At 42.1% G+C, this 26497-nt stretch overlaps 1 protein-coding gene across 1 annotated transcript in view; it reads left to right on the top strand.

The window, feature by feature from the left end:
* Positions 1-2597: 2597 nt before the first annotated feature.
* Positions 2598-26497, top strand: part of LOC135697066 (uncharacterized) — an 87473-nt gene continuing 63573 nt past the window's right edge. Inside the window, exons 1-2 of the mRNA XM_065216648.1 lie at positions 2598-4839; positions 4916-5695. Of these exons, the coding sequence (XP_065072720.1) occupies positions 2598-4839; positions 4916-5695 (3022 nt within the window). The remainder of the gene's footprint in view (positions 4840-4915; positions 5696-26497) is intronic.

Here is a 26497-nt window from a genome sequence, read left to right as displayed (position 1 = left end):
CTGCATGTAAATCTGCTGTTCTATTATCGGCAATTCGAAATCAGCTACAATTTGTGGTGCGTGTGTTGCATTTCAAGAAAACCTTGCTAGATTGCTTTTGCTCAGTGATAAAAATATAGTCAAATTGAAGCTGAAAGCATAAAGAATCGTTTACATGCATTCAGCGAAGTGTTTTCGTAAGAAAATCCAGTGAAAATAGTGTTTCAATTTGGGTTGCCGAAAATAGTCTGTCATGCCGAAGCCGTCATTTCCCCTATATTTTATATCAATATGTTTCGTTCTCTGGTGTTCTCTTGGTTCTTCAGCAATGCGAATACAAGGAATGTTATCTTCATAAATTGTGAAAGGACATTACTCAATTCCTATCTCACGTATTAAACTAGATAACCAAATTCCTTCCTTTGTTCCATTACAAAGGGAAATCAGTTCAGCTTCTGTTGACGATAAGCTTACTGGTGGGTTGTCGCTTTGTTGACCAGGAAACTACATTTCCATAAACTAGAAAAAAGATTCGATCTTCTATCTTCAAAATTGTTTCCGAAATCTGCATCCGCATATCCTTCCAATGCCCTTGCTTTTTCATGAAAACTGTATAGAAGAAATAGACCTTTTGGTCCTTGCAGATATCGTAGAATTCTCTTCAATCCATTCCAATGTGCATCTGATGCACAACTTTGAAATCTGCTCAGGATACTTACAGCTGCGCTGATATCGGGCCGAGACATTTTAGCCAAGTATTGTAAACACCCTTATAAAGCTTTATACGGCTCTTCCGTTCTAATGCTTTCAGATGCTTCCCATTTCACATTGGCATCCATGGGTGTTGCAACTGGTTTGCAATCTTGCATTCCAAAACGACATAGAATTTTCTCAATATAGCTCTTTTGAGAAATTCTCAACACTTCTTTCGATTTCTAATCCTAAATAAGTCTTGACTTCTCCAATATCCTTCATTCGGAATCTCTTCGATAATTTTTGCTTGATCCAGTCAACTCTTGACATATCATCAGCAACAATTAGGATATCACCCACATAAAGCACGATATATAATGCATTATCCTTGAACACATAAACGCAGGAATCGCTCGATAGTTTCGAAAAACCAAACTTCATCATGACTTCGTCAAAACATTGGTTCCAGCTTCTTCCAGCCTGCTTTAACCCATAAAGGCTCTTGTTCAAACGACACATTTGGCTCTGTCCATTTTCGTCACAAGGCAATTTCATATAAACTTCTTCTTCTAAATTTCCATTAATAAATGCTGTCTTTACATCCATTTGATCCTTTGTTGGTTCAGCAAACGGTAGCAGTACTTCTTGGTGTGACCTACCTTGCCGCATTCGTAACATGCTCGAGTCTCCTTTTTCTTATTCTTCTTCTTCTTCATCCGGTTGTCGGCAGCCATGGCTACGTTAGATGGTTCCAAATCGTGTTGCTCCTCTTCCTTCTCATCGGCATCCAGGAAAAGGCTAGGAATGTCCGATAGTGACATCGAAGCTAAATCGCCCTGACGCATTACCGCAATAGCATCCAAAATGTTCTGGTGGCGATCCGGAATGGCAACTAGCAGGGTGTCCACTTTTTAACCTGCTGATACCACTTCACCCGCTCTCTCCGAATCCTGGATGAGCCTCTCGTGGGCCAAGAACAGCTCCAAAAGTGTCTTGTATCCAGCGGTCCGAAGGTTATACATCTTGCGCCGTATCGAAAACAGTGCCAGACGTCCATGGCGCAGGTAGACCGAATCTAAACGGTCCAGGATTTGCTTCGCGTAGACACATTCCAGAACGTGAGCCATGGCGTCATTGTCCAACGAGGTCCAAAAAATGTTGACCACCTTGTCGTCTTCCTTCAAGCGCTTCTGGTACTTCGCTCTCAGCAAAGCTGCTACTTCCTCCGTGGCGCCTTCCGGTGTATCTCCATACTCTTCCATGGGGGGAATTCGATCCAGGCAGTGCAATAGTCCTTGCTGCTTCAGGTAGTGCGTTACTCTTTCTTTCCAGAACGGGTAATCCTTTCCAACTGCTCCCTGGAAGGTTGGTATCATCACCAAGCGCTGCCGTTGTCCGTCTTCTTTGGCTTCCATTTTGAATGTTGAAGAGCCAATAATTTTCATATCTTAAGAAGTCTTAAGATCCTATTTTTAAACCCAGCGATTCTTATAATATAAATATATGCCAGTGATTCTAGTAATCTCCTGGGCCCATAACCTGTTGAGGTCCGTAACGTAAACTAATCGAATAGATTGTATATTAATAATACTCTTCGTTTCGATTCCAAAGATAATTTTTTTACATGAAATCTAGTCATTAATATCCATATACAGAGTATAGTCCGGTAGCGATTTACACAATATCCGAACTCTTCTACACTCTCCGGCTGTCCGTATAGGCATATACGGCACGTAGTTCAGCTAAACATTTGCACAGTAAAAGATAGCGCATATTCTATTGTACAGCAGTTTGCAGCAGAATCTATTGTAGCTCTTTCCTTACCACGGACGCTACATAGTGAAACTGCCGTTCATCCGCGATCCTACAGCGATAGGAGAAACCGTCTACTCCGTTTTGGCACAGTTTACGGCAATGCAACGGCAATGCAACGGCAACTGCAGCGGGATCCGGAAAAGTACGTACTCTACCACAAGTACGTGGAAGAGTTCCTGGAAAACAACCACATCACGAGAATTGCACCCGATCCAAATCACCCGAAGATCATTTACCTGGCGCATCACGGCGTCATCAAGGCTGAAAGCTCCACTACGAAGCTTCGAGTGGTGTTCAATGCAGCAAAGAACTCGTCGAACGGACTGTCGCTCAACGACCTGTTGGCGACCGGACCCATCGTGCAGGATACGTTGTATAACCTCCTGATGAACTTTCGATTGTATCCGGTCGTACTCACCTCAGACCTTACGAAGATGTTTCTTCAAGTGAAGGTGACCGAGGAAGACAGTGAACGAATCCGCATACTATGGCAAGAATTCGGACAACCTATGGCGGAATACGGGCTAAACACCGTCACGTTTGGCATGTCCTGTGCTCTTTTCTTGGCAACCAGAACGTTAAATCAGCTAGGAGAGGACGAAGGCATCGAATTCCCGCTGGCCAAGGAAGCAATCAAAGATTTCTATGTTGATGATCTACTCATCGGTGCGGCAACACGCGAGGAAGCCAAGCAAAAACGTCAGCAAATTACTGAAATGATGAAGCGAGGAGGATTTGAGATCCGAAAGTGGGCGTCCAACGACAGGGAAGTGCTAGACGATATACCGCCAGAAGACAGAGCAGTCAGCGTAGTTCACACGGTAGACAGTCAGGAGACCATCAAGACACTCGGCGTCCAATGGCAACATCGGGAAGATCTCTTCACCTTCAAGGCATCCGATGATCCCATCAAGGAGTGCTTCACGAAGCGAGAAGTACTATCCACCATCGCCAAGATCTTCGACCCTCTTGGACTCATCGGACCAATAGTGGTGATTGCAAAAATGATGATGCAGGAGTTGTGGAAAATCCAAACTGATTGGTCTGAGCCGCTGCCAAATCAGTTCAACCACCGGTGGCGTATATACTTGGTGTATCTACGAAATGTCTGGCAAATAAAGGTCCCGCGGCGGTGTATAAGCGTTCCACAGCCTGTACAATATCATCTCCACGGGTTTTGTGACGCCTCACTCGAAGTATATGGAGCAGCTGTATACTTACGAGCGATCGACGAAAACGGTGATATCAGTTCGCACCTACTTGGGTCCAAATCGCGCGTGGCGCCCATCAACAGACCGTCGCTACCTCGATTGGAGCTGTGTGCAGCAACCTTGCTCGCGGAGCTAATCAAGGCCATGAAGTCCACCCTTCGGATTCCGATTCATCAAACCCTGGCATTCAGCGACTCGACCACGACGCTAGCCTGGATTGCAGGAGACCCAGCCCGGTGGAAAATATACGTCGCCAACCGGGTAGCAACCATCAATACGATCATCCCGGCCTCGGATTGGAGACACGTTCCCACGAAACAGAACCCGGCGGATCTCCTCACGCATGGGGTAGCACCGTGTGTGCTTGCCTTGTCGAAGCTGTGGTGGCACGAACCAGATTGGGAACCTAGCACTACCACGGAGGCACCTGTACCGAATCCAACACGCAAAGAAGAAGAAGTCATCAACACCGAAGTCAGGCGTCAACAGCCCATCCTGGCATACCTCATGACATATAGGGACGTCATCGAGGATATACTCCACAAATACTCGTCCTACACGAAACTTCTCAGGGTGACAGCTTGGATCATCCGATTCAGCGAGAATTGCCAGCTGGAACGAGCCCAACGAACTGTCGGACCGTTATCCGTCATCGAAATCAATGCAGCAAAAAGGTTGCTCATTCGCTACACGCAACACCAAGCATATGCGGCAGAGATTTCAGCACTAGAGAAATGCAAACCGTTGCCGGACCGAAGCAAGCTGCTACCGCTAAGCCCGTTCGTCGAAAGCAATCTCCTCAGGGTGGGCGGCCGGCTCGCCAGATCCAATCTGGAATACACAGCAAAGCACCCACTGATCATACCGGCAGAAAGTAGATTAGCGACCATAATATTCAACCACGAACACCTTCGTAACCACCATCTCGGAGCGACTTCGCTACTGTCCGCAGTCAGAGAAACGTTCTGGGTTCCACATGGAAGGAAATTAGCCAGAAACACCATCTGGAAATGTGTCCCATGCCACAAGAACGCCCCAAATCGTGGCATGTTGCAACAAATCATGGGGCAACTTCCGGAAACTAGAGTCACACCAGCACCGCCTTTCTTTCACTGCGCACTACGCAGGGCCAATCACGCTGGTTGAAAAGCGCACAAGAGGAACACCCACAATCAAAGGCTACATAGCAATTTTTGTTTGCTTCGCGACCAAAGCAGTACATCTCGAGGCGGTCTCCAAGCTCTCCACGAAAGCATTTTTGGCAGCCATGCGACGATTTGTGGCTAGACGAGGTCACTGTGGACATATGTACAGCGACAATGGCACCAATTTTGTGGGAGCAGATAACGAAATGAGATATTGGTATCGGAAAATCAGTTCATCCGACCACAACAATCGTGTAGCGGACTTCCTAGCGATGGGTGGTACACAGTGGCATTTTAACCCACCCGGCTCGCCACATATGGGAGGACTTTGGGAGGCAGCAATCAAATCGGCCAAACATCATCTAAATATTGTGACGCAGAAAGCTCGGCTCACATTCGAAGAGTTCGGAACGTTGCTCGCCGAAATCGAGAGTATCTTGAACTCGCGGCCCATTTCGCCAGCATCGAACGACCCGAATGACCTGCAGCCCCTTACACCAGGGCACTTTTTGATCGGACGACCGCTAACAGCCATCAACGAACAGGATTATCTTCCAAGTCCTGACGAGCCATACGACGTTAGGTTTCGTTACGTCAACGAGCTCCGGCAACACTTTTGGGACCGTTGGAGCAAGGAGTACATTCCGGAACTGCAACTGAAGGGAAAATGGCATCGAACGACCAACACACTGGAGGAAGGTGATCTGGTCCTGGTAAGGCAACAGAAATTGCCAGTCAATCGATGGGTCACCGGCAGAATTCAACATCTTCATGGAGCACCAGACGGAAACCCACGGCTAGCAACTGTGAAAACCTCCAACGGTGAAATCGTTCAGTCCGTTCACAACTTGAGTAAGTTGCCAGTTAAACCTGAAAAATAAAACCATTAATTTTGGTGGGCGGCATGTTTCGGCCAACCAATAGGCATTCAACCTGAAACGAATTAAAATGATTAATTCGACAGTGAGCATTCATAAGGGCGAATACGCGATGATTGATTCTCTTCATCGATTTTCTCTTTGCATTGCTACAGCTAAGCGAAACAATTTTCAAGAATTTGTTCAATGCAGAGTAGTAACAGGTTGTATTGGCTATCAAAAGCAACAGTAAACGCTCCGAGAAACGTTAAATCTAGCGAGTTATTAACAAAAGAGAAAATCGACGAAGAGAATCGATCATCGCGTATAGGCCCTTATGCATGCTCACTGTCGAATTACTTAATACTAAAAAATCTATCTAGAATTAGTCTTACTACCAAGCGACTGCAGCAGCAGAAAATTAGATTTGTTTTGATTCTGCTGAGTTGACAGCAACAATATATGCTCCACAATAGTAGTAGTAGTTTAGTATTAGTAAAATAAGATGAATATCGACTAAGTTACATGGGTTAACAATGAGTTCACACTCGGTCAAACACTCAAAACTTGCATGCAATTTATTAGAAAAGGAAAGAAGACAAGTTTAGATGTGTGCATTAAATTGGCAGTTGAAGAAGAGCAGATGTAAATGGATTATAATTGTGCTTAAATTAGGGGACAGATGAAGGTTGAAAAACAATTTAAATTTGTACAATAGCTTAAAAAGTCACAAAGGCTTCCATATGAACCCATGAGGAGATAAATGATATAAAAACGGACCAGGATTGCAATATAAGATCAGTTTACAAACTATCTCCAAAAGTGAAATATATCTTTCAAACCGTCAATCAACGCGTTATTTCTTCACATCGAACCATAATCCAGTACCAGTGAACCATTGCCGTAGTCTAGTGAGTTGTATCCAAGTCAGTGTACCGACGTTGCAAGGTAACTGCGATAACATTTGGCCTACACAGTTTCACTATGTAGCATATGCTTAGGGTAATACGAAAATTGGTATTTCAACACAAATTAACCGAGTGAACAATCAACCAAAGTCAGAAAAACTGCGTGAATTTGGATCAAACAGCTTCGCTTCAATGCGCAAGTAAGTTCATTTGACAATGAAAGACGAAATGAACACTAGTCAAGACTATACAAACAGCATGAAAACTGATCGAAAGTGGTTCCGTTGATGTTCATCTGCTCGAAGAGAAGACAGAATGACTTTCAATTGAAAGTGATGGTTGACAGCTTCGTCGTCGCTTGACGATTATCGATTGAAAGTGACTTTTTTGGGGCCTGCTCTCAAATTGCTTCCGAATTTAAACCTATCGAACTTTTTCACTGATAACGAGTAAAGAAATCAATTTAATATATACTATAATTTTGCTGTGACATCAAAGTTACCTTTCGTAATCCCATGTCAAATCTACGGTCGTGCCATGGATACAACCTCTTACTTTTGCGATTTCAGGGCAACAAAAAAAGGACTACGATTGGAAACTCGGCACATAGGAAAGCAGTTGCTAGGCTTCTTAGGTTGTGATAGATGATATTGAAAATCAGGCATCAAGCGGCTACCTTCTAGAGCTGGGAACCCGCTGTGTAGTGCTGGCTATGATAAGACAACGTGTGATTGGGTGGTATCCGATCAAAGCTGAAAATCATGAGCCGTTTCTTCAACTACAGCATCATCAACGTGCACTGACCACACGAAACGAACCCCGACGACGAGAAGGAATCGTTCTCCGAGCCAAAAGTATCGCTTTGACATGACTTTTGATTTGTTGGTACCGAGGATCACTTCAAGTCGGTGAGTCAAACGTCCATCCCCAGAGCAATTACCTAGTAAACAAGCATTCTTCCCCCCGAAGAGCCGGAACGACTTTGATGTTACTGTATGTTCCCATGAAACACCAGCTGTCAACCACCAGCTCCCGAAAAAAAATTCGCTCATCAAATTGCACTTTTATTTGTGCAAAATGATCCGAAAATCTCGCTGACGATGCAAATCACGCACCCACCGAGCCATCCAACCGACGACCCAGCCATCGCCTCAAGTATCCAACACTGGACGGCCTCGTCGTCTCCAACGGTAGCTCTCCTACTCCGGAACTCTCCGGATGGCAGTCGCTGCACACATCCAATAAAGAAGCGCATGTAATTAAATTCTTAATGCAATTTTCCGCTTCCAGTCGAGCCGAAAAACGACCTCCATCATTGTCATCGGAGGAGCAGCCTGTCCTTCTTTTGCGCGTGTGATCTATGCCTACACGATCCGGAGCGCTCTTTGGAAACTTTTCGAAGGTGGAGTTCCGTATCACACAAGCAGCGCGCTACTCTGCTGAGGAAGGGAAGATCCTGCTGCATCAAGTCGCCCAACAAAAAGCATTCGCATTTTTCGGTGGAAGCGTTCTTTTTCGTTTTTCCTTCGTTTGCATCATTTTTCACGTATAACTTGGCTGCAGTTTTGAAGATCCTCTTCTACACAGCGCTCTGATGATTGGTGGGAGGGAGGACGTGGAATGCAGCTGTAGCGGGGGGGGGGGGGCTTGTGTTAGAACGGAAAAGCGCATCCGTCAAAGAACAACGGCGACGATAAATTTGACGATGACATGGGGCTGAAAAATGGCCTAGGGATGGAGGATTTGAATGCAGATGCAGAAGCACCAGAAGCGACTCGACTCCGGCATCAACGGCGATGCAAAAAGCGCGAGAATTCGCGGAAAGAATTAGAACGAGCTAGACTTTTGGATCATTTTTTTTTTTACTGCTGCTCTACCTCCACAGGATTTTCTGCAGAAATCCCTGGGATCGGCGATGATGGCACGAGGGAGCACGGTCCAAGGGAGAGATTGCGAGAAATTATTGCACAACGTTGAAAGAAATGAAATTCGCGAGCAATCTCATGCTAGCGTTTGGGTTGTTTTTTTGGGCCGCGCTTTTGCTGGCTGGTGACTGGTCGGTTCCGTGTTTAACAAAAGGCCATTTTTAGCCTGCAGGAAATGACGTGCATCTCTTACTGCTGCTGCAGCTACGATTATGAAGTTCGTTCGGCTTTTTCGGCTGATGTAGCAGTTTCCCAGTCTCCGGTCACGCCAGATGCATTCGTAGGGTGGGCCTCTGTGGACATGGCTTGTCGCTCAAGGATGCACAACCAGGGATGAATCTTGCCTGTCGCGGTTCGGTGAATCGTTATACGAAAGAAAGCTTAAGGAATTGAAATCGCTTCCTGGAATGACGGAAAATCTGACGACAATCCTACTGATTAGTTTTCGAGAGTAGTGCTGTCGAAACTACTGATAAATCGGTATTTCTACCGATTTTTGAGTTCCATACCGATAGGACAGTTGAGGACAACAATGATAACCAGAATGCTTGAATATTCCAAGTTGTTTCTGTGATATACAAACATATTTACAAACGTATACGTACAAAATTGGAATCAAAATACGAAAGAAATTTGGTTTCTTTTCATACGAGTTGATTTGACATCGTAAACGATTTAATTTGTGATACAGTACGATGCTTAGCTTAGCTTAGCTTAGCTTAGTCTGACTGCACGTATCGATAGTTGCACTCCGTGATTGATCTGAACCAGTGAAATTGTACAAAGAATCAACTGAATGGGGCTTGGTAGTAACCTGCCATTCTCAGTGTACATGTTCCAGTGACTCCTACCTTTAAAGATCAATAACGTCACCGGCCACGTCCTTGCAATCAGGTGGGAGAGGGAAGGAATGTTAGTGTGCGACTTTTGTTGTTTTGGGACCGTGTTTACCTCTGCATCCCACAAAAGTCACAGAAAGGAGGTTTTGTTAGTGGGTTAGGTTCGTTGGATCAGGATTCACCTTGATAAGTGATGCGATCTTTTGTTTTGTGTAGTTATTTATAAGTGTTTTCGATTTATGCTCTAAACAGCCGGCTGTCTAGAGATGTAGATCATTATTAGATGTGTGTATACCGATTTAAACCAACAATAAGGATACTGTTGGGGCCCCTCACAAAGTGTGATGATGGTTTATTTTATTTTATCAATGACCAAAATAATTAATTATAAGCGGTTTGAACCGATTTAAACCAACAGCAAGGATGCTGTTGGGGCCACTCACAAAGTGTGATGGTGGTTTACTTGATTGAATATAAAATAATTATTAGAACCGATTTGACCCGATTTAGACCAACGGCAAGGATACTGTTGGGGCCACTCACAAAGTGTGATGGTGGTTTATTTAGTTCGGAAGAAAATGAATATGTATACTTCTTTTTTTTTTTTATATAATAGAACGAATTCGTACTGATTCAAACCAAAAGCAAGGGTTCTATTGGGGCAACTCACAAAGTGCGATGGTGGTTTATACTATAAGGGCATAAAACAAAATCAAGAGCCATTTCGGTTTCCATAGCTTCCTAGACACTCGGCCGCAAAATAATCTTATCCGACGGAAACGTCTCGATCATCGCTGCACAATGGTTTATTATAGCATTTATAAAGTAAATTTGAATACCTTATTGTTTATTTATTATCCATTTTGACTTGACTTGGTACCGTTCAGTTTTATGATGACAAAGTTGCCTGGAGAAAAGTGACAGTTCAAAATGTTTCGGAAGGGAGTCAGCTAGTGTCGTCCAAGTTCAAGTGCGGAAAAAATGCCATTTAAAGTGGTACAAACAATTGAAAGATGCGAAACATGCCTAACCGTAATTCTTTCTGGTTGGAAAGAAGCTGGAATCCTACACTGGCCGGAAAAAAAACGCGGTAGCGAAACTCTCTCAAGACGAGTTCTCCATGCCAAACCCAATGTGGGAACGTATCAATTGAGTGAAAAAAAGAGAGTTCAAGACTCGCTTGGAGGCTGAAGCAGAATTGGAACAGATGTAGCCAGTTTCGGATACGGAGGCGAACGAAGGGAATAATCCACCACCGTCAAAGAAAGTTTGCCCCGAAGTCTACAAGTCCCCCAGTCGGAAGGGAAACACAATAAGAGACTTTAACGAAGTTTTCCTTATTCCTGGGCAGGAGGTTGACACCTGTGAAGCTGACTGTAAAATCCAGAATCAGATGAGATTATAATATATGCGACACAAATTCACTTTTTTATAGGGGAACATGTGATGTGAATAGAACCCACCATCAGTGCAAGGATTACATATGACTGCAGATACTTCACTGGTTGTAAAGTTCTGCCTGATGGTTTGTTGCAGCTGGGTGAATCAACTTCATTGAAGACCTTTGGAAGACAAACGACAAGATGTACGTCTATCAACACGTGACAAGGGACTGGCAAATCCACGAACACTTGTCCAGTCTACAAATCCATTGAAACCCTTAGGCTGCCCCCCCCCCCCCAAACCCAACATATAATAATGTTTGATTGATGAAACGTATTCAAAAAAGGGATATTTAGAGAGAACAATCTTCAACTGGAACGTACTCACCAAATCAATACATCCGGGAGCGCATTCTCGATGCTTAATTTTCTCTAGTCATTTTTAAACAATTCCTCCTCCAGCGAATCCAAACACACAATAACTAAATATCACTTTTCTTCTTCATGTCACTCTGTGCACAAAAGCAATGCACACCGCAAAAACCTAATAATAGATCAGCGCGGTCGAGTCACACTGTCAACAAAGGGAGCGAGAGCACACCAGGCACCAAAGCAACAGGGGAAAAACATCAGCACAAATCATTCTAAATAGAATTATCGCGTCCGGGACATAAAACTATTCAAATGCGAGCACCGAAAAACTACACGGCAGCACAAAGATAGCCCGAGCTCTAAAAAAAAAAGCACGCAGCGGAGCAAAAACACACAACCGTTCTCGGACGCTTCTCAAACGTTTCTCTTAATTTGTGATACAGTACGATGGAAAAAAAAAATCCATTATAAACAAGTTGCATTCTATACGATTTAAATTGAACATAATGCGGTGTATGTCATTCTTATATTCGAAACTGTAATAATTTACGATACTGTCTATACATTGTTGTACGACTTCTGTTGTCTGGCAGTTGATGGCTATGTACTAAACATTATATTTATTTAAGAAAAATCTACAAGGGACTATGGGGTTGTACGCAATGGCGACGTAAGACTACGTGGTCTTATATAATAAATCTTATTTATTAACGGCAGCAGGAGCTTGTGCTTTGTGTAGGAATAGGAATTTGAGCGGGTTTTTTTCTGTTTATACTCTTTAGTATGACGCGCTTTACATAGGTGGATCACAGAAGCTCACGAAGAGCTAACGATTCCGATCAATAGCGGTGCGCCTTCTACTTCCTTCTATGGATGCTCATGTGGGCTGCAGCTCGCTGCTTGCAGGCAGCTTTCCGTTGTGTACTGGAGAACAATGTTCAACGGCACGTGTCAAAAGCACTGCTGCTGCTGCTGCTGCTGCTGATGCCCACGACCGGACATCACCACACACGATAATTGGAACTGAATCCAATCAGCGGTTGAGGTCAGCTTTGATAGCTAGCTGCTTGCGGAGAGCCTTTCGTTGTGTACCGGAGAACACCACCACTCACAACGCGGTTATTGAATAAACACCATTTGGTGCGCCCGGATGCAATTCAACTTTGAAATCTGTGTTAGGGAAATCGGTTTTCGCAGGCAATCGGTGATAATTTTAATTATCATAGAAACAGTGGCATTATCGTGAAATTTAAAAAAAAATATAAAGTCTCAAATTTAACAAATGCGTAGGAATATTTCTGATCGATTGGTGATAAAATTATTGAAATTGAACCATGGGCAGCTGAGTTATTAAAGTTCAAAATCTTTCATAATTTGATTACATGTTCCATTTTCGGATTTCACAAAGTGAACCCCCATATAGAAATCAAAGACATAGTCATATGTCAAAAAAATAAGCCTAATTCATATCTAACAGATGGAATAAATGCATCGATTTATGTTATTTGTCCTTTCTTATAATTATAATCTAGACTAACGTTCATTATTTATTTATTTATTAATTTATTTATTTATTCTATATAATTCCATCTGACATCAAGTCTAAATGAAATGTGAGATGGGGAAAAGCCTTTTTGAGATAGCACATTTGACTCAAAAAGGCGTAAAAACTCCATATCTTTTCACAAAACAGTACACATTAACGTTTTCCCAAGGCATTTTATGGTCTACAGATTATAAATAACACATAAATAAGTTCTTAAAGTGAATCAATCAATAAAACAATTTTTAGTTGGCAACTGCAAACAGGTCACTGGTCAGATGGCAGGAACCAATGTCGTGTAGATGATGGCGAATCATGAAACAAACAAAAAACACCAGGTAGCACATTCATTTTGCTAGTTAATTATTGGACAGATACTCACCAATTGCATTAGGGTTCGATTCAATATCGTTGATTATTATTAAGTTGGCGTTGCAGAGTGGTGGCAGAACTGTTGAAGTCAAATCTGCTGGCGATTTCGTTAAACCGAAGTGTCATGAATATGATTGGATCATGTTGTCCATAACGAGTGTGACGGTTAGCTAAATGCAAGCAATAGCGTCGTCTCAAAGGTCGTTCTGGAACATGAATATTCAATTCAGCAAGAATATCTGGTGCGTCAATATCGTTGGTCAACACCTTAGCCACGAACACAGCTTGCATAAATAGTCGATCTTCTTTGTTCCAGGGTATCAATTCCCAGCAGCATACAGCGATGTTCATATGGAGGAAGATTCAATGCGTCGTGCCAGGGTTAGTATCGGAGGGCTAAGCGATCCAGTTTCTATTATATGGACACCATACTACTACGGCAGATTCCAAAATAGAGCGTACTAGGGCACAGTAGAGGGACTTCAGGCAGAGAGGATCGCGAAATCCATCAGCAAGCTTAAAGATGAGCCCGAACTGCTTGTTAGTTTTTGCTAACACATCTTCACAATGCGGTCGGAAAGTGAGTTCACGGTCCAATAACACACCAAGATCCCTCACCTGATCCCTGCGTCCGAGAGTTTGCCCAGATAGCTTGTAGTTGAAATATAACGGTTGACGCTTTCTACTAAATGAGATCGTGTTGCATTTGGTTATACACCAATCAAGATCCGCATGGCAGAACAAATGAAACATCATTTATGAATAACGAGAAGAGAAGCGGGCCTAGATTGCTTCCTTGATGTACGCCGGAAGGAATGAAAAATATATCTGAATATGAAGAGCCGATCCTTAATTTCACAGACCTTCCAGTCAGGAACGATCTAAACCAGTTTACTAGGTCGGAGGAAAGTCCAAGTTTCTCAAGTTTTCCAAGTAGGATATCATGGTTCACTCGGTCGAATGCAGCTTTGAACTCTGTGTACCAGTGTCCATCGATCGTATGCAGAGTGAAGTAAACTGTGTGAGATTTGTAGTGACGGATCGTTTCGGGAAGAATCCATGCTGAGAGCTGGATATGTATTTCTTGCTAGCCTCAAAGAGAATATATATAAACGATAATCTCAAAAAGTTTAGAGCTTGCACTCAACGAATTAATTCCCCGGTAGTTGGCAACGTTACATTTGTCCCCCTTTTGGTGCATCGGAGACAGGAATGAATTTTTCCATCCAACAGGAAATGTTTTCCCAGGAATCCCATCAGGACCAGGTTATACCGAAATATTTAACTTGCGTAGAGCATTTTGGACGTGCTCCTCGGTGATTTCAAAAATTCCAAGTTCAAAGCTGTGCGACGGAGTCTTACTGATGGCAACGTCGATCTGCGTTTGCGTGGTCAATGTATTCGAGAAGGCATTCTTGAAGTGATCGGCAAATAGCTCACATTTAGTAGACGCTGAACTAGCAGAACGCTCATCAAAGTACAGGGATGTAGGCAGGGCTGTCATCTGATCACTCAATGTGCGCAATGTACTGATTTTCTGAAATAAACAAAGTGAGAATCAAGCAAACACAAAGTTTGCTTGTCTTTCACCCTGCGCAAGTGTAAAGCAGCGGAAAAGAGAAGACAGACACACACCTAGAAATAACGAAAGCTCAATGTGTAGCCATCGCTCCGACGGCTCCCACGCAAAGAGCGCCACTCTGTGTAGGGTTGCAAATATAAAAACCCAACAAAAAAAAAACAAAATTCTTCTTCGTTATGCTCTTCTTCATCTCCTATGCATGCAGTCGTGGTAAGCAAAGTCTGCAAAGAATTCAAAGAAGACATTAGCGCTTGTTGTATTATGTTCGCTCCCTGCGCCGCACGGAGTGTACCGCTCATTGTGTGGATCGCTTTCTCATAGATTAGTTGGAAAAGAGTGTGCGAAGTAAATGGGAGAACCACACACTCTTTGTCAAGTGTTGTGAGATGCATGCACAAAGTTGCTTTTCTAACGCTCTGAGGTGTTTTCCAGCCCTGGATGTAGGTAATCCATCTTCCTTACGTTTAGTACGAACAAACGACCAGAAATGCTTCGGATGCACACGCAAGTTCCTTTGCGTTCGATCAAAGTACCGAGCATACAGAATACGATTGTACCGAGCATACTTATTACTAGCACAAAGCGATGCTTCAACTGTTGAGACCTACTGCGACTATACTTCCGAAGCGCAGACCGTCTACGGCGCTTCAATTGGCGAAGGCTGGAGTTTGAACAAGGCGGCTTCAATGGAGGACGTTGAAGAGGCACGTTAGCTTCGATGACGTGACGTATTTCCGTGTTGATTTCATCCAGATACAGCTCAGAATCCAGGAATTCCCAATCGATCGAAGACAGTGCATCGTTTAGTAGGTCGTGTCTACCCGACGAAAATCAAACTGGTTAGAATTATGAAGTGGCTCGTGAATCACCGGTAACGATATAGATATGGTGACATCAATAGCAGGATGTGCGATGTCAGTATCAACGAGTGATTCAGCTGCGTCGGAAACACAACAGCTTTGTAGCCCAGTATCATTAATGAGTACCAAATCGAGATTCCATGAATTGGAATTCACAACGCCATTTACCTGTGTCAGGCTATAGAAGCAGAATGCATCGTACAACATACTACTAGCTTTCGTCAGTCGATACCTGCTGGAATCTACTTTGAGACCTCCACTTCTGAAGGTATCCAATGCAATTGAGGGTGATTATAGTCACCGAGCTGGAAAGCGACATCATGAGGCTTCAAGCACAATAAAACGGAATCGATAGATGTAATATGCTGCTAGTTGAGAAACAGATCATCTCTACAGCACTCCAACGCTCACGGCACACATGGGAAGCATGATTTTAACCCAAAGCTGCTCAAGAGCATTACTAATCAGAGCCGGATCAATACAACAGCACAAACTAGATGATACGGCTATCAGCACACCGCCGCCCCGAGTTTTTCGACAATTCAATTGGCTTCGATCTGTTCTGAATACCGTGTATGGTCCGCTAAATAATTGCGTAGATAGGATGCAATCGTCGAGCCAAGTTTCAGTTGCTACGATAACACCATACTCTGAATCATCTACAGCTAGAAAAAAGGAGTGGATCTTCGTCCGTAGTCCTCGTACATTTTGGTAATAAATGCGCAAGTTCGAAGCGGTTCCAGTAGCATTTAGTCCGTCACACGGCAGGGATGCATTTTGAATGATTGTGGGTGTTGAGCTGAAAGCCAGACAATCGTCAGCAGAGTCAATTCGGGAGATCCTCGCCCTATCTCTGACCACAGTTGAGTTGACTGGATCAGAGAGAACGAGGGCTCCCATCATGCCTTGTTGCGAGCGTTCCGGGGTGATGCCATCTGTCAGTTTTTGTCTTATCGAAGAGCTGGACGCTGAACTCGGCTCACTAATGAGTGGCGACAACTCATTTGTAGCCGCGATCTCCCGTAACTATGGAGGTAAAACAGATCAGGAAGAGAATTGCCCATAATGGATGAATAGAAGGTTGGAAGAACCCGTCACCATTCTCAACCTTATTGTAATCGGATGAATAACATTGAGACACATGCTGGTTAAGGCCAAAGAAGAAAAATATCAAAATCTGAAGAAAGGCATGGTAATAAAAATTCTTCCGGTTGTCAGGAAGCAGTGAAAAAGAGATAAAACAGCAATATGCAGTCAATCAATAATCTCGTCAAGATAGGTATTTTCAGACAGTCACAATCAACCCGTTCTGTATAGCACCCTCAAACATCCATGCACCGCAATGAGGTAATTCAATGTTCATGTTAATTTGAATAGCTTCATTTCTCCGGGCCTGATCAATCGTAGTTGTTGATGGTTTGTGATTATGTAAGGAGCTCCGTGGCCAAGTGGCTTCCATTTTTACTTACTGAGCAGAAGAATGTGGTTTAGTACCCGTTCACATATTTCTATACAAATTTGTAACGCTAAATTTAACTTATTTCAGTCACAATCAAGTCGCAGCAACATATTACGATGGACGTTTTTTGTTTGAGCCTCTACTGCCCAGTTTTATTTTTTATTCTGCATGCTTTCTTTCGAAAGGCGTTATGGAAAAATGCTGGTAATTTTTTTGATCTAGTTCAATTTTCTCTCGAATCATTGCACCAATTTTAACCAAACTTTTAACTGGTCAGCTAATGTTTATGAGAAAAGCCTGGCCACAATTTTAGAAAAATCGGTTTAGTCTTAATGTCATACGGTGATTTGTTTTAAGTTTTTAGCGTTTTTTTTTTTCACTAAACACCTTCCTAAAAATAAAAGAAAATATTTTTCAAAATTATTTTAAAGAACGATTTTGCAACTGATGGTGTAAATGGTGGATAAATAGTCTAGATTTTCAAAAATTTCACAAAATTTGCTACAACAAAAGATTTTTTTGATATAGATTACGTCTAGGAGTTAAAATTACCACGACCGTTACAAAAAGTTGTTAGGTTTTCAACACTTATAACTTTCCCATTTATAGATAAAATGAAACTCAAAATACACCAATCTATAGGAAAATACTCTACAAATCTGCTGAAACAAATACTTTTCCTAGCGGCGCCGGTGGTGTAGTGGTAAACGTGATTATCTCTCACTCCAGCAGGCCTGGGTTTAATCCCAGTCGGCGTCGCCAGAATGTTCTGAGGCATAACATCTCTGATCACGCCTTCCTTCGGAAGGGAAATAAAGCCGTTGGTCCCCAGTCCATGAGCTGATGGGTCGATAGGTAGGATCCAGGTGTGGGAGCTGCCTCCCTGGCGTCGCGTCGGTAGCATTGGTGCTCAGCACGGAAAACAAGAGCGACGGAAAACCAATCAAGGAAAAAATCCACACCTACCCGATATCATCCGATCTGACTAGCGATTTTCTAGATATTCATCGGTTTCATGCAATACTGTCACAAGTCGAAATTTTACAGTTTTGAGATTTTGGTGGCAAATTACGGCAAATAGTGTTAAGTTTAATCTCACAAATACCCATTTTGAAATTCGTGAAAAATCGAAAGTTTTGGGTAGATATGTCAATGCTACTGTTTCCAAATAGCCAAAATTATGTAGCTTCAGATCAGAGGCACATTTTGAGTTCTTGTTGCTGAGTTTCCCCTATAAAAATGCAATTTTGTTGTCCTTTAGCATGTTATTTTTCATGCAATAAGGTCACCGCTCATAAAAGTAAACCTAGTTTTGCATGTGGCTTTTTGAGTTGGTATACATATAGCTACAATCGCCGCTGATTTTTCGACAGATAATCAGCATGCCCTACGTGAAAAACTATGAGAAATAAAATGGTACGGTTTAATTCAGTTCCGGGCCCGGGAAGTGGTCCGTTTTGCCTCATTTCATCAAAATCTGCATTTTTTTATGATTATTCTCATCGCTACAACCACCGCTGTTTTTTTTTAACGTGAACATTTATAAGGAATCGAATGGTACTGGTTTCATTCAGTACTGGACCCGGTAAGTGGCCAACTTTTCGTTCCCGGCCCTGAATCAAACTAGCACCATTTGATTCCCTAAGGCGATAAAAAATCAGTGGCGATTGAAGCTATCAGGGATGCCAGATGATTTTTTTTAAAGTCTGTATAAGTGTCAAAAAATATGTCTGTATTTATCTGTACACTACAAAAAATCGCCGTATTGCTGATAACGTATTTCCCTAAGAGAATAGGTGACAATACGGGGGCGAAAATGAACCACTTTTCTGTCAAACGTGAACCAGCTCCTGATTGGCCGATTTCATGTGCGTAAGATAGAGATAGAGATAAAAATAAAAGAGGAAGAAGCCCATTGTCACCTCTTCCTCTTAGGTATTTCCTACACGTACTTTGGCTACAAAATTGCTCGCCACACACAAAACTGAATAAATCTAGATAGAGCTGGAATTCGGGCATAACTATAACTAACTACTGTAAACAATGACTTCTCTCGATGGTTTCTTGAAAGTCATGGCTCTCCCTGGCAAATCGACATTACCATCGAGTAGAGGAAGACTTCTCCTACCCGATGGATATGTTGGTTTGTGCAGGCATGCCTTGAATTCCTAGAAATCAACGAGAGAAGTCATTGTTTACAAAGGCTGTTACGCCTTAATTCCATCTTCATCTAGAGATAAGCATTTTCGTACTTAAAAAAGTACGTTTATGTGTTTTTATTTTATTTTAATTCCTAGTACAAAAAATACGAAGTCAAAACTGTTTAAAATCACGAGATTTAAAAAGATAAATATTCCATTCACGATTCATGTACCGAACCATCGGGATAAAGTGAAAACGTAAAAAAAGTAACAAATGAAAAAATGTCGAAAATAGGCATGTCGGTAAGGCTAAAAAGGGAAAATCTATTATTTCAAATAAAAATAAATGAGAAACGATCAGAACTTACCGAAAAGATGTTATCATTTAGTCTCATCATGTTGCTTTAAAATAGTCGAAAAGCTGTTCATAATCATAACACGTACCATAATCATAACAAAATGCACACACTCATAAATAATTTTGTTTATTTTATGTTAAATTTCAGGAACAAATTAGTACAAATCTGTTTAAAATCCTTATTAAGTTTCAACTATCTGTATAATGTCTGTAATCTGTATTGGGTCTGTACGAGACTTCGAAAATGTGTATAAATACAGACATATCTGTATATCTGGCACAGCTGATGGACAGAAACAAAAAGGGCCTCTTTCCGGGCCCGGCACTGAAATGCGGCAAAATGCACCTCTTCTCAAGCCCGGCACTGAATGAAACCAGCACCATTTGATTCCCTATAATTTTTCACGTAGGATATGCTGGGTTTCAATCCAAAAAATTTGCGGTGGTTGTAGCTCTATGAGTAGAATCATAAAAATCGCAGATTTAGTGTGAAATGGGGCAAAATGTACCACTTTCCAGGCCCGGAACTGAATTAAACCCTACCATTTTGTTTCTCATTATTTCTCACGTAGTGTATGCTGAAAATCAGCAGCGATTGTAGCTATATGAATACCAATTTAAAAAGCCACAATCAAAACTCACACGCTTTTTTTAAAACCTGATGGCCGCCATCGTGGTATCCAAAATGTCGTCGGATATCAATTTTCGCTTTATTGATGGGCATTTGACACTTTTTCTGAACTCGGAAGCCACCGTAGTGGATTTAAAAATGGCGTCGGATTTCAATTTCCGGCTTCCAGACGTTAGCCCGGTTCCAAAAATACCCGTATTGATGGGTATTTCCAACTTTTCTTACACCGGAAGCCACCATCTTGGATTTCAAAATGGCGTCGGTTATCGATTTCTGATCTCTAGGTGTCACCCTGATTCCATAAATACCCATGTCGATGGGTATTTGAAAGTATTTCCCACTTTTTCTGAAGTCGTGAGCCACCATCTTCAGTCCCGTGGGGAAGTTGTTGTTCGCTCTGTTGTGTACGTTTGTTTTGGTTCGTGATACTTAGTCTTTTCGTATTTAAGTTACGTTACAAATCCACTGATCTTTTTGGTTCGGCGATAAAAACTTTGTTTATATACCATGTATCATTTGAAAAGTGGAGAACAACTAGTTTTTCGCATCTGAATCGGATATTTTTGCGGTTTTATTCTGGAGTCAGCACTACACTTGTGGACGCCATCGTGACCGTTAGCACCATCCAAGTGCAATTGTTTATGCTAATTTCAAATAACATACTGTAGTGGTAATTTTTATACGATAGATGGAGTAGATGAAAGCATAGAGTTGATAGTTCCGTTAGAGTACGGCAGTGTGAAGCAGTGCTGAGATTTATCATTGTCATTGACCGACTTTCGTGCGATATTGACCAAATGGTTATTCACATAGTCACTGATAGACTTGAACCTCAAAAAAACCTTGGTCAAAATCTCTTTCATTTTTTCGTCAATGACAAAGATTCACCTGGTACCAAAAAGTGTAATTTCGTGCATTTTGAGTCACATTATTGTTATCTAAGCGGTCCAGGACGTAGATGCTTGATCACTTTAACGGCTACATGCAATTTTTTTGCTCAAGTAATTTAATTTCGTTTCAATTTTAGCTAATACAAAAATCTGCAAATGTTCGTCACTGACAGCATTGTCACTGACAATTGACATGGTTTGCCTTGACCATGACTGTTATCTCAAATGAGTGACCAAAGGAGAATTTTGAATATCACCGTGTATTGTCGAAATTTTGCAGCACTGGTGTGAAGATTGCATATAGATATTAGAATAGCGAGCTAGAACAACTTTTAAGGAAGGTACAAATCGGTTTTTTCATCTCTCTTTACCAAACTCCTCTTTTGGAGAGGAGGGATGGTGAGGGGTGTCCCCCACCCCCCGCCACCACTGGCAAAAAGAGATGAAAACCGACCCGCTCAAGTACCAACTGTGTGTTTGAAACAGTTCTACCGATTTTTACCGCACTTCAGTTGTTATTTGAAGGAAGGCTCGCTATTCTAATATCTATATGCAATCTTCACACTGCCGTACTCTAACGGAACCAGGGTTCCTTCCATTCATTTCGGCTAAAAAAAATGTTTTATTAAATTATGGAATAATAAGATATTATGATAATAATTGGTTTGCGCAAGCAACAAGACAAGATTGTAAAGTGTGTGTTTGACACATAAAACTTGCAAATTTAGCTTTGACAGAGTCACAATGAGTGGTTTTCTGATCGCCTTTTCGCGAAGAGTGGATGAGATAAATGACAAAATCGCTTATTGTGACTCTCATGTAGCAAAATTGGCAGGTATTATGTGTCAAACACAAACTTTACAATATTTTCTTGTTGCTTACGCAAACAAAATATTATCAGAATATCTTATTATTCCATAATTTAATAAAACATTTTTTTTAGCCGAAATGAATGGAAGGAACCCTGAACGGAACTATAAACTCTATGCTTTCATCTACTCCATCTATCGTATAAAAATTACCACTACAGTTCGTTGACTTCACGTAGAAGTAATACTAAAACATATAGTCAAAGTGCAATTGTTTGTTTAGTTCAGAGTTTGTTTATCGTGTCGGCAGCTACGAAGGAAATCGAAAGCAGAAATGGAGAAAAAACAATGCGGCACCTGCGAATTGGATATCAATGATCTGGACCCAGTACGTTGTGGTTTCTGTGAAGCTTTCTTCCACATTAGCCAGCAATGTTGTGGTATCAATTTGCGCGCTTGTAAAGACATCTTTGTGCAAGGAAAGGTGTTATTCATCTGTCTTCCATGCAGGAGCATACTGAGCGGAAGAAGTATCCGTGCCTATGTAGCTGATCTGGACTCTTCCAAATCGACAAACACCAACTTCACAATTGCAGCAATTATCCGGCATGGTAGAGGTGCTGAGCAAGAAAGTTGACAACATTTCATCTGCACCGACACAAAACAATTGTCCTGCTGCCTCGCCTATGTTCACTGTACCAAATGATAACAGGACACCAGTTTGGCCGAGAGTAAGTGCAAAGCGTCGTCGCGATGATTATGATCAAACCATTCGACCAACTGCGAACAAAGGCACAAAGGCGATGAATTTTGATGACCTTTCCGTTCCTTTCATCACACCTGCCGCTCCGACACCAGTATTCTGGCTTTATCTGTCTGGATTTCAACCTAAGATCACCGATGAAGATGTTAAACAAATTGTTTCCCGTTGTTTGGATTCAAACGAATCAATGAATGTTATTCGACTCGTGCCTAAAGGGAAAGATGTTTCGAACATGACCTTCGTGTCATTTAAAATTGATCTCGAACCAACTCTAAAAGCGCAAGCCCATAATGCAGAAAATTGGCCCAACGGTTTGATGTTTAGGGAGTTTATGGATATACCAAAAAACCTGACACGTCGAATGTACACCACATCCAGGGAGTTCCCTTTAGTACCCCCTCAGGACAGTCCAGCAACGACGATGCAAATGTAATGCGGTGTTATGTGGACGGTGTTTGGACTTCCTACACTCATTGATTGTACGTTGCAGCGCAATGACCGTCGCGATAATGATCATATCTGGATATATTATCAAAATGTACGTGGCCTGAGAACGAAAATAGATGACCTACTTCTAGCGGCAACCGATTGCAACTTCGATGTGATCATCATGACCGAGACTGGATTGGACAACTGCATCACGACGCTACAACTATTTGGTTCAGGCTTTAATGTTTTTCGTTGTGATCGGAGCCCTGCTAATAGTAGGAAAACCCGATTCGGTGGTGTTTTGATCGCTATTGCGCAGCGATATGACAGCCGTGTTGTACAAACCGTGAGTGGGAAAAGTTTGGAACAAATATGTGTTTTCTCGACGATCAAAGGCAGAAAGGTTTTAATGTGTGCAATCTACATTCCACCGGACAATAGCCAAGATGTAATTGTAATCAATGACCACGTTTCCTCCCTTAATAAGCTTTGTGGAAAGTATTCGACTGGTGACGCTCTCCTGGTATGTGGTGATTATAATCAACCACGCATGCGTTGGTGTTCAATTGACAACGTCATCCAATGTGATGCTTCACCACTACCGCTGTCCAGTAGCACTCTTTTGGATGGTATGGATTATTTGTGCCTTGGCCAAAGAAATCTTGAGCGCAATCCGCTCTATTGCATTCTCGATCTGGTTTTTTGTTTGCCTGATTGTGAGGCTAATGTGAATAGCTGCTCAGCTCCGTTGCTACCCGTTGACTCTGACCACCCCCCCGTTTGAGATCTCTCTACCAGCGCTTGTGGTGTGTGACGAACCTATTGAAAGACATGAGGAGCGATCTCTAAACTTTTGAACTTTTTGCTAAACGTTGACTGGAATGCGATATCTACTATCATAGATGTCGATGAAATGGCGGAAATGTTTTGTTCAATTTTGAACGATTGGCTTGTTTCGAATGTTCCACGAATTCGGCCGTCAGTTTCGCCTGCCTGGAGTACTCACCGTTTACGGGATTTAAAACGCACTCGCAATGCTTGTCAACGGAAACTACGTCGTCAACGAACGCCTGGCAACAAACGAAGTTTTCAACAAGCCAGCAATGCGTACCGGATTTTGAATGCCACTCTCTACAAATCTGCAAATTGGTCTGAGAATAAATCCACGTGGTTTTTGGCGCTTTGTTAACTCCAAACGGAAAAGTGCAGTGATCCCAACGAATGTCTACCTGAACGAAACGACTGCAGCGTCAGCTACAGAGTCATGCCAGTTGTTCGCCAAGCATTTTGCATCCATATTCGCGACGAATCCCGCCTCAAACTTGGAAATCGATGAAGCCACCAGTGATGTTCCCGCTAATTTTTTTGAGTTTGGACTATTTGCTGTAAATCCAGAAATAGTTTCATTGGCTGCAAATAAACTGAAACGTTCGTTTGTCCCTGGTCCTGATGGTTTGCCTGCAGTTATAATATGCCGTTGTATTGCCGCTTTAGCACAACCGTTGTGTGATATCTTAAATCGCTCACTTCAGCAAGCAAAATTCCCTTGCATTTGGAAGCAATCGTTTATGACACCCATTTTCAAACGTGGTGATCGTTACAATGTTGTTAACTATCGGGGAATCACGAGTCTCTCAGCTGTCTCAAAATTGTTTGAGATTATAGTGGGTGGAGTTATTCTCGATGCCACAAAAAGCTACATATCCACTGATCAACACGGATTCATGCCCGGGCGATCGGTTACCACCAATTTGTTGAATTTTACGTCGAAGTGCATAAAAAGTATGGAGGAAAAAGCGCAAGTCGATGTAATTTATACCAACCTGAAGGCGGCGTTCGATAAAATTGACCATAACATACTGCTACACAAGTTATCTCGTCTTGGAGTTTCTATGCAATTGGTTTTTTGGTTGGAATCCTACCTTACAGAGCGTGTACTTCGAGTGAAGGTTGAAGGTTGTGTATCTTCGCCGTTTTCAAACAAGTCTGGAGTTCCACAAGGTAGTAATTTCGGACTGTTGCTGTTGATTCTGTTCTTCAACGATGCTGCTTTGGTTTTGGGCGAAGGATTCAAACTGGTCTATGCAGATGATTTAAAGCTGTACATTGTGGTGCGCACACAAGAAGACTGTTGGCTTCTGCAAAACTCGCTGACTTTGTTTGCCGACTGGTGTCAGAGAAACAAACTGACTATTAGTGTGGAAAAATGTCAGATAATCACGTTTCACCGCATGGTACATCCAATTTTGTTTGACTATCATATCGACGGCGATACTCTTACCAGAGTTACCAGTGTGACTGATCTAGGGGTTCAACTAGACACAAAAATGACTTTTGATTTACACCGTTCAGTGCTCATATCGAAAGCAACGCGACAGTTGGGCTTTATTTCCAAAGTTGCGAAGGATTTTTCGGATCCACAGTCATTGTACTGTGCACTTGTCCGTCCAATTTTGGAAAATGTGTCCGTCGTTTGGCATCCTCACCATGTCACGTGGTGCCTAAGGATCGAACGGGTTCAGAAATGGTTCATTTGCCGCCGTATCCTGATATATGCCGACTGTTGGGCTTAGACACACTGGAACAATGACGGAAAGTACAGCAATCGTTGCTTATTGCTAAGCTGTTGAAACTGATGCCCCCGAACTGCTTGCGATGTTGAACTTTCGTGTGCCAAACAGATCTCTTCGGAATACAACGCTACTGCAACCAAGTTTTCACCGAACCATGTTTGGGAACAACGAACCAATCTCAGCGTGTAGGTATTCGTGCGTTTACGACTGTCGAAGAGTTTTTCGAGTTCAATGAACCAACCGAACGTTTTGCAAATCAGATTAGGTCTGTGTTAAATTAGCTCTAATTTATTCATTAAGACTAATTTGTTATTTTAAATACAAATACAAAATACAAATAACCTTGGAGTGCCCCAGGGAAGTGTATTAGGGCCCCTTTTATTTATTATGTATATTAATGACTTGCGACGTGTTTTACGATATTGCGACAGTAATCTTTTTGCAGATTATACTGTGCTATTCACTGTAGTTAAGAATTTAGATGATGTCATTTCACACTTGAACGAAAATTTGCATTCTCTAAGTAGATGGTTGAAGTATAAGCAATTGAGATTGAATATAAGTAGAACTAAATTCATGGTAATTTCGCAAACCTCTCCGTTGTAATTGATGATGAGGCTATTGATCGCATTCGAGGGATTAAATATCTTGGCTTGATTATTGATGACAACCTTAAGTTCATCTCTCACATTGACAATGTCATCAAGAAAATTGCCAAGAAGTATGGAATTCTATGTCGCCTGATAAACGATTTAATTATCGCCAGTAAAATACAGCTATACAAATCAATCATCTCTCCTCATCTAGACTTTTGCCCTTCCATTTTATTGTTGGCAAATGAAACACAAATATTGAAATCACAGCGCTTGCAGGGTAAAATAATGCGTTTGATTTTGAAATTTAATAGAGTCACTTCCTCAACTTTGATGCTAGACGGTTTACAATGGTTGTCGGTGAAGCT

The sequence above is a fragment of the Ochlerotatus camptorhynchus genome, unplaced genomic scaffold (assembly GCF_037179485.1).
Source record: "Ochlerotatus camptorhynchus isolate MF236.1 unplaced genomic scaffold, CSIRO-AGI_Acam_v1.1 ptg000066l, whole genome shotgun sequence".
Lineage (NCBI taxonomy): Eukaryota > Metazoa > Arthropoda > Insecta > Diptera > Culicidae > Ochlerotatus > Ochlerotatus camptorhynchus.
This window is presented reverse-complemented; position numbering and strand designations above follow the sequence as displayed.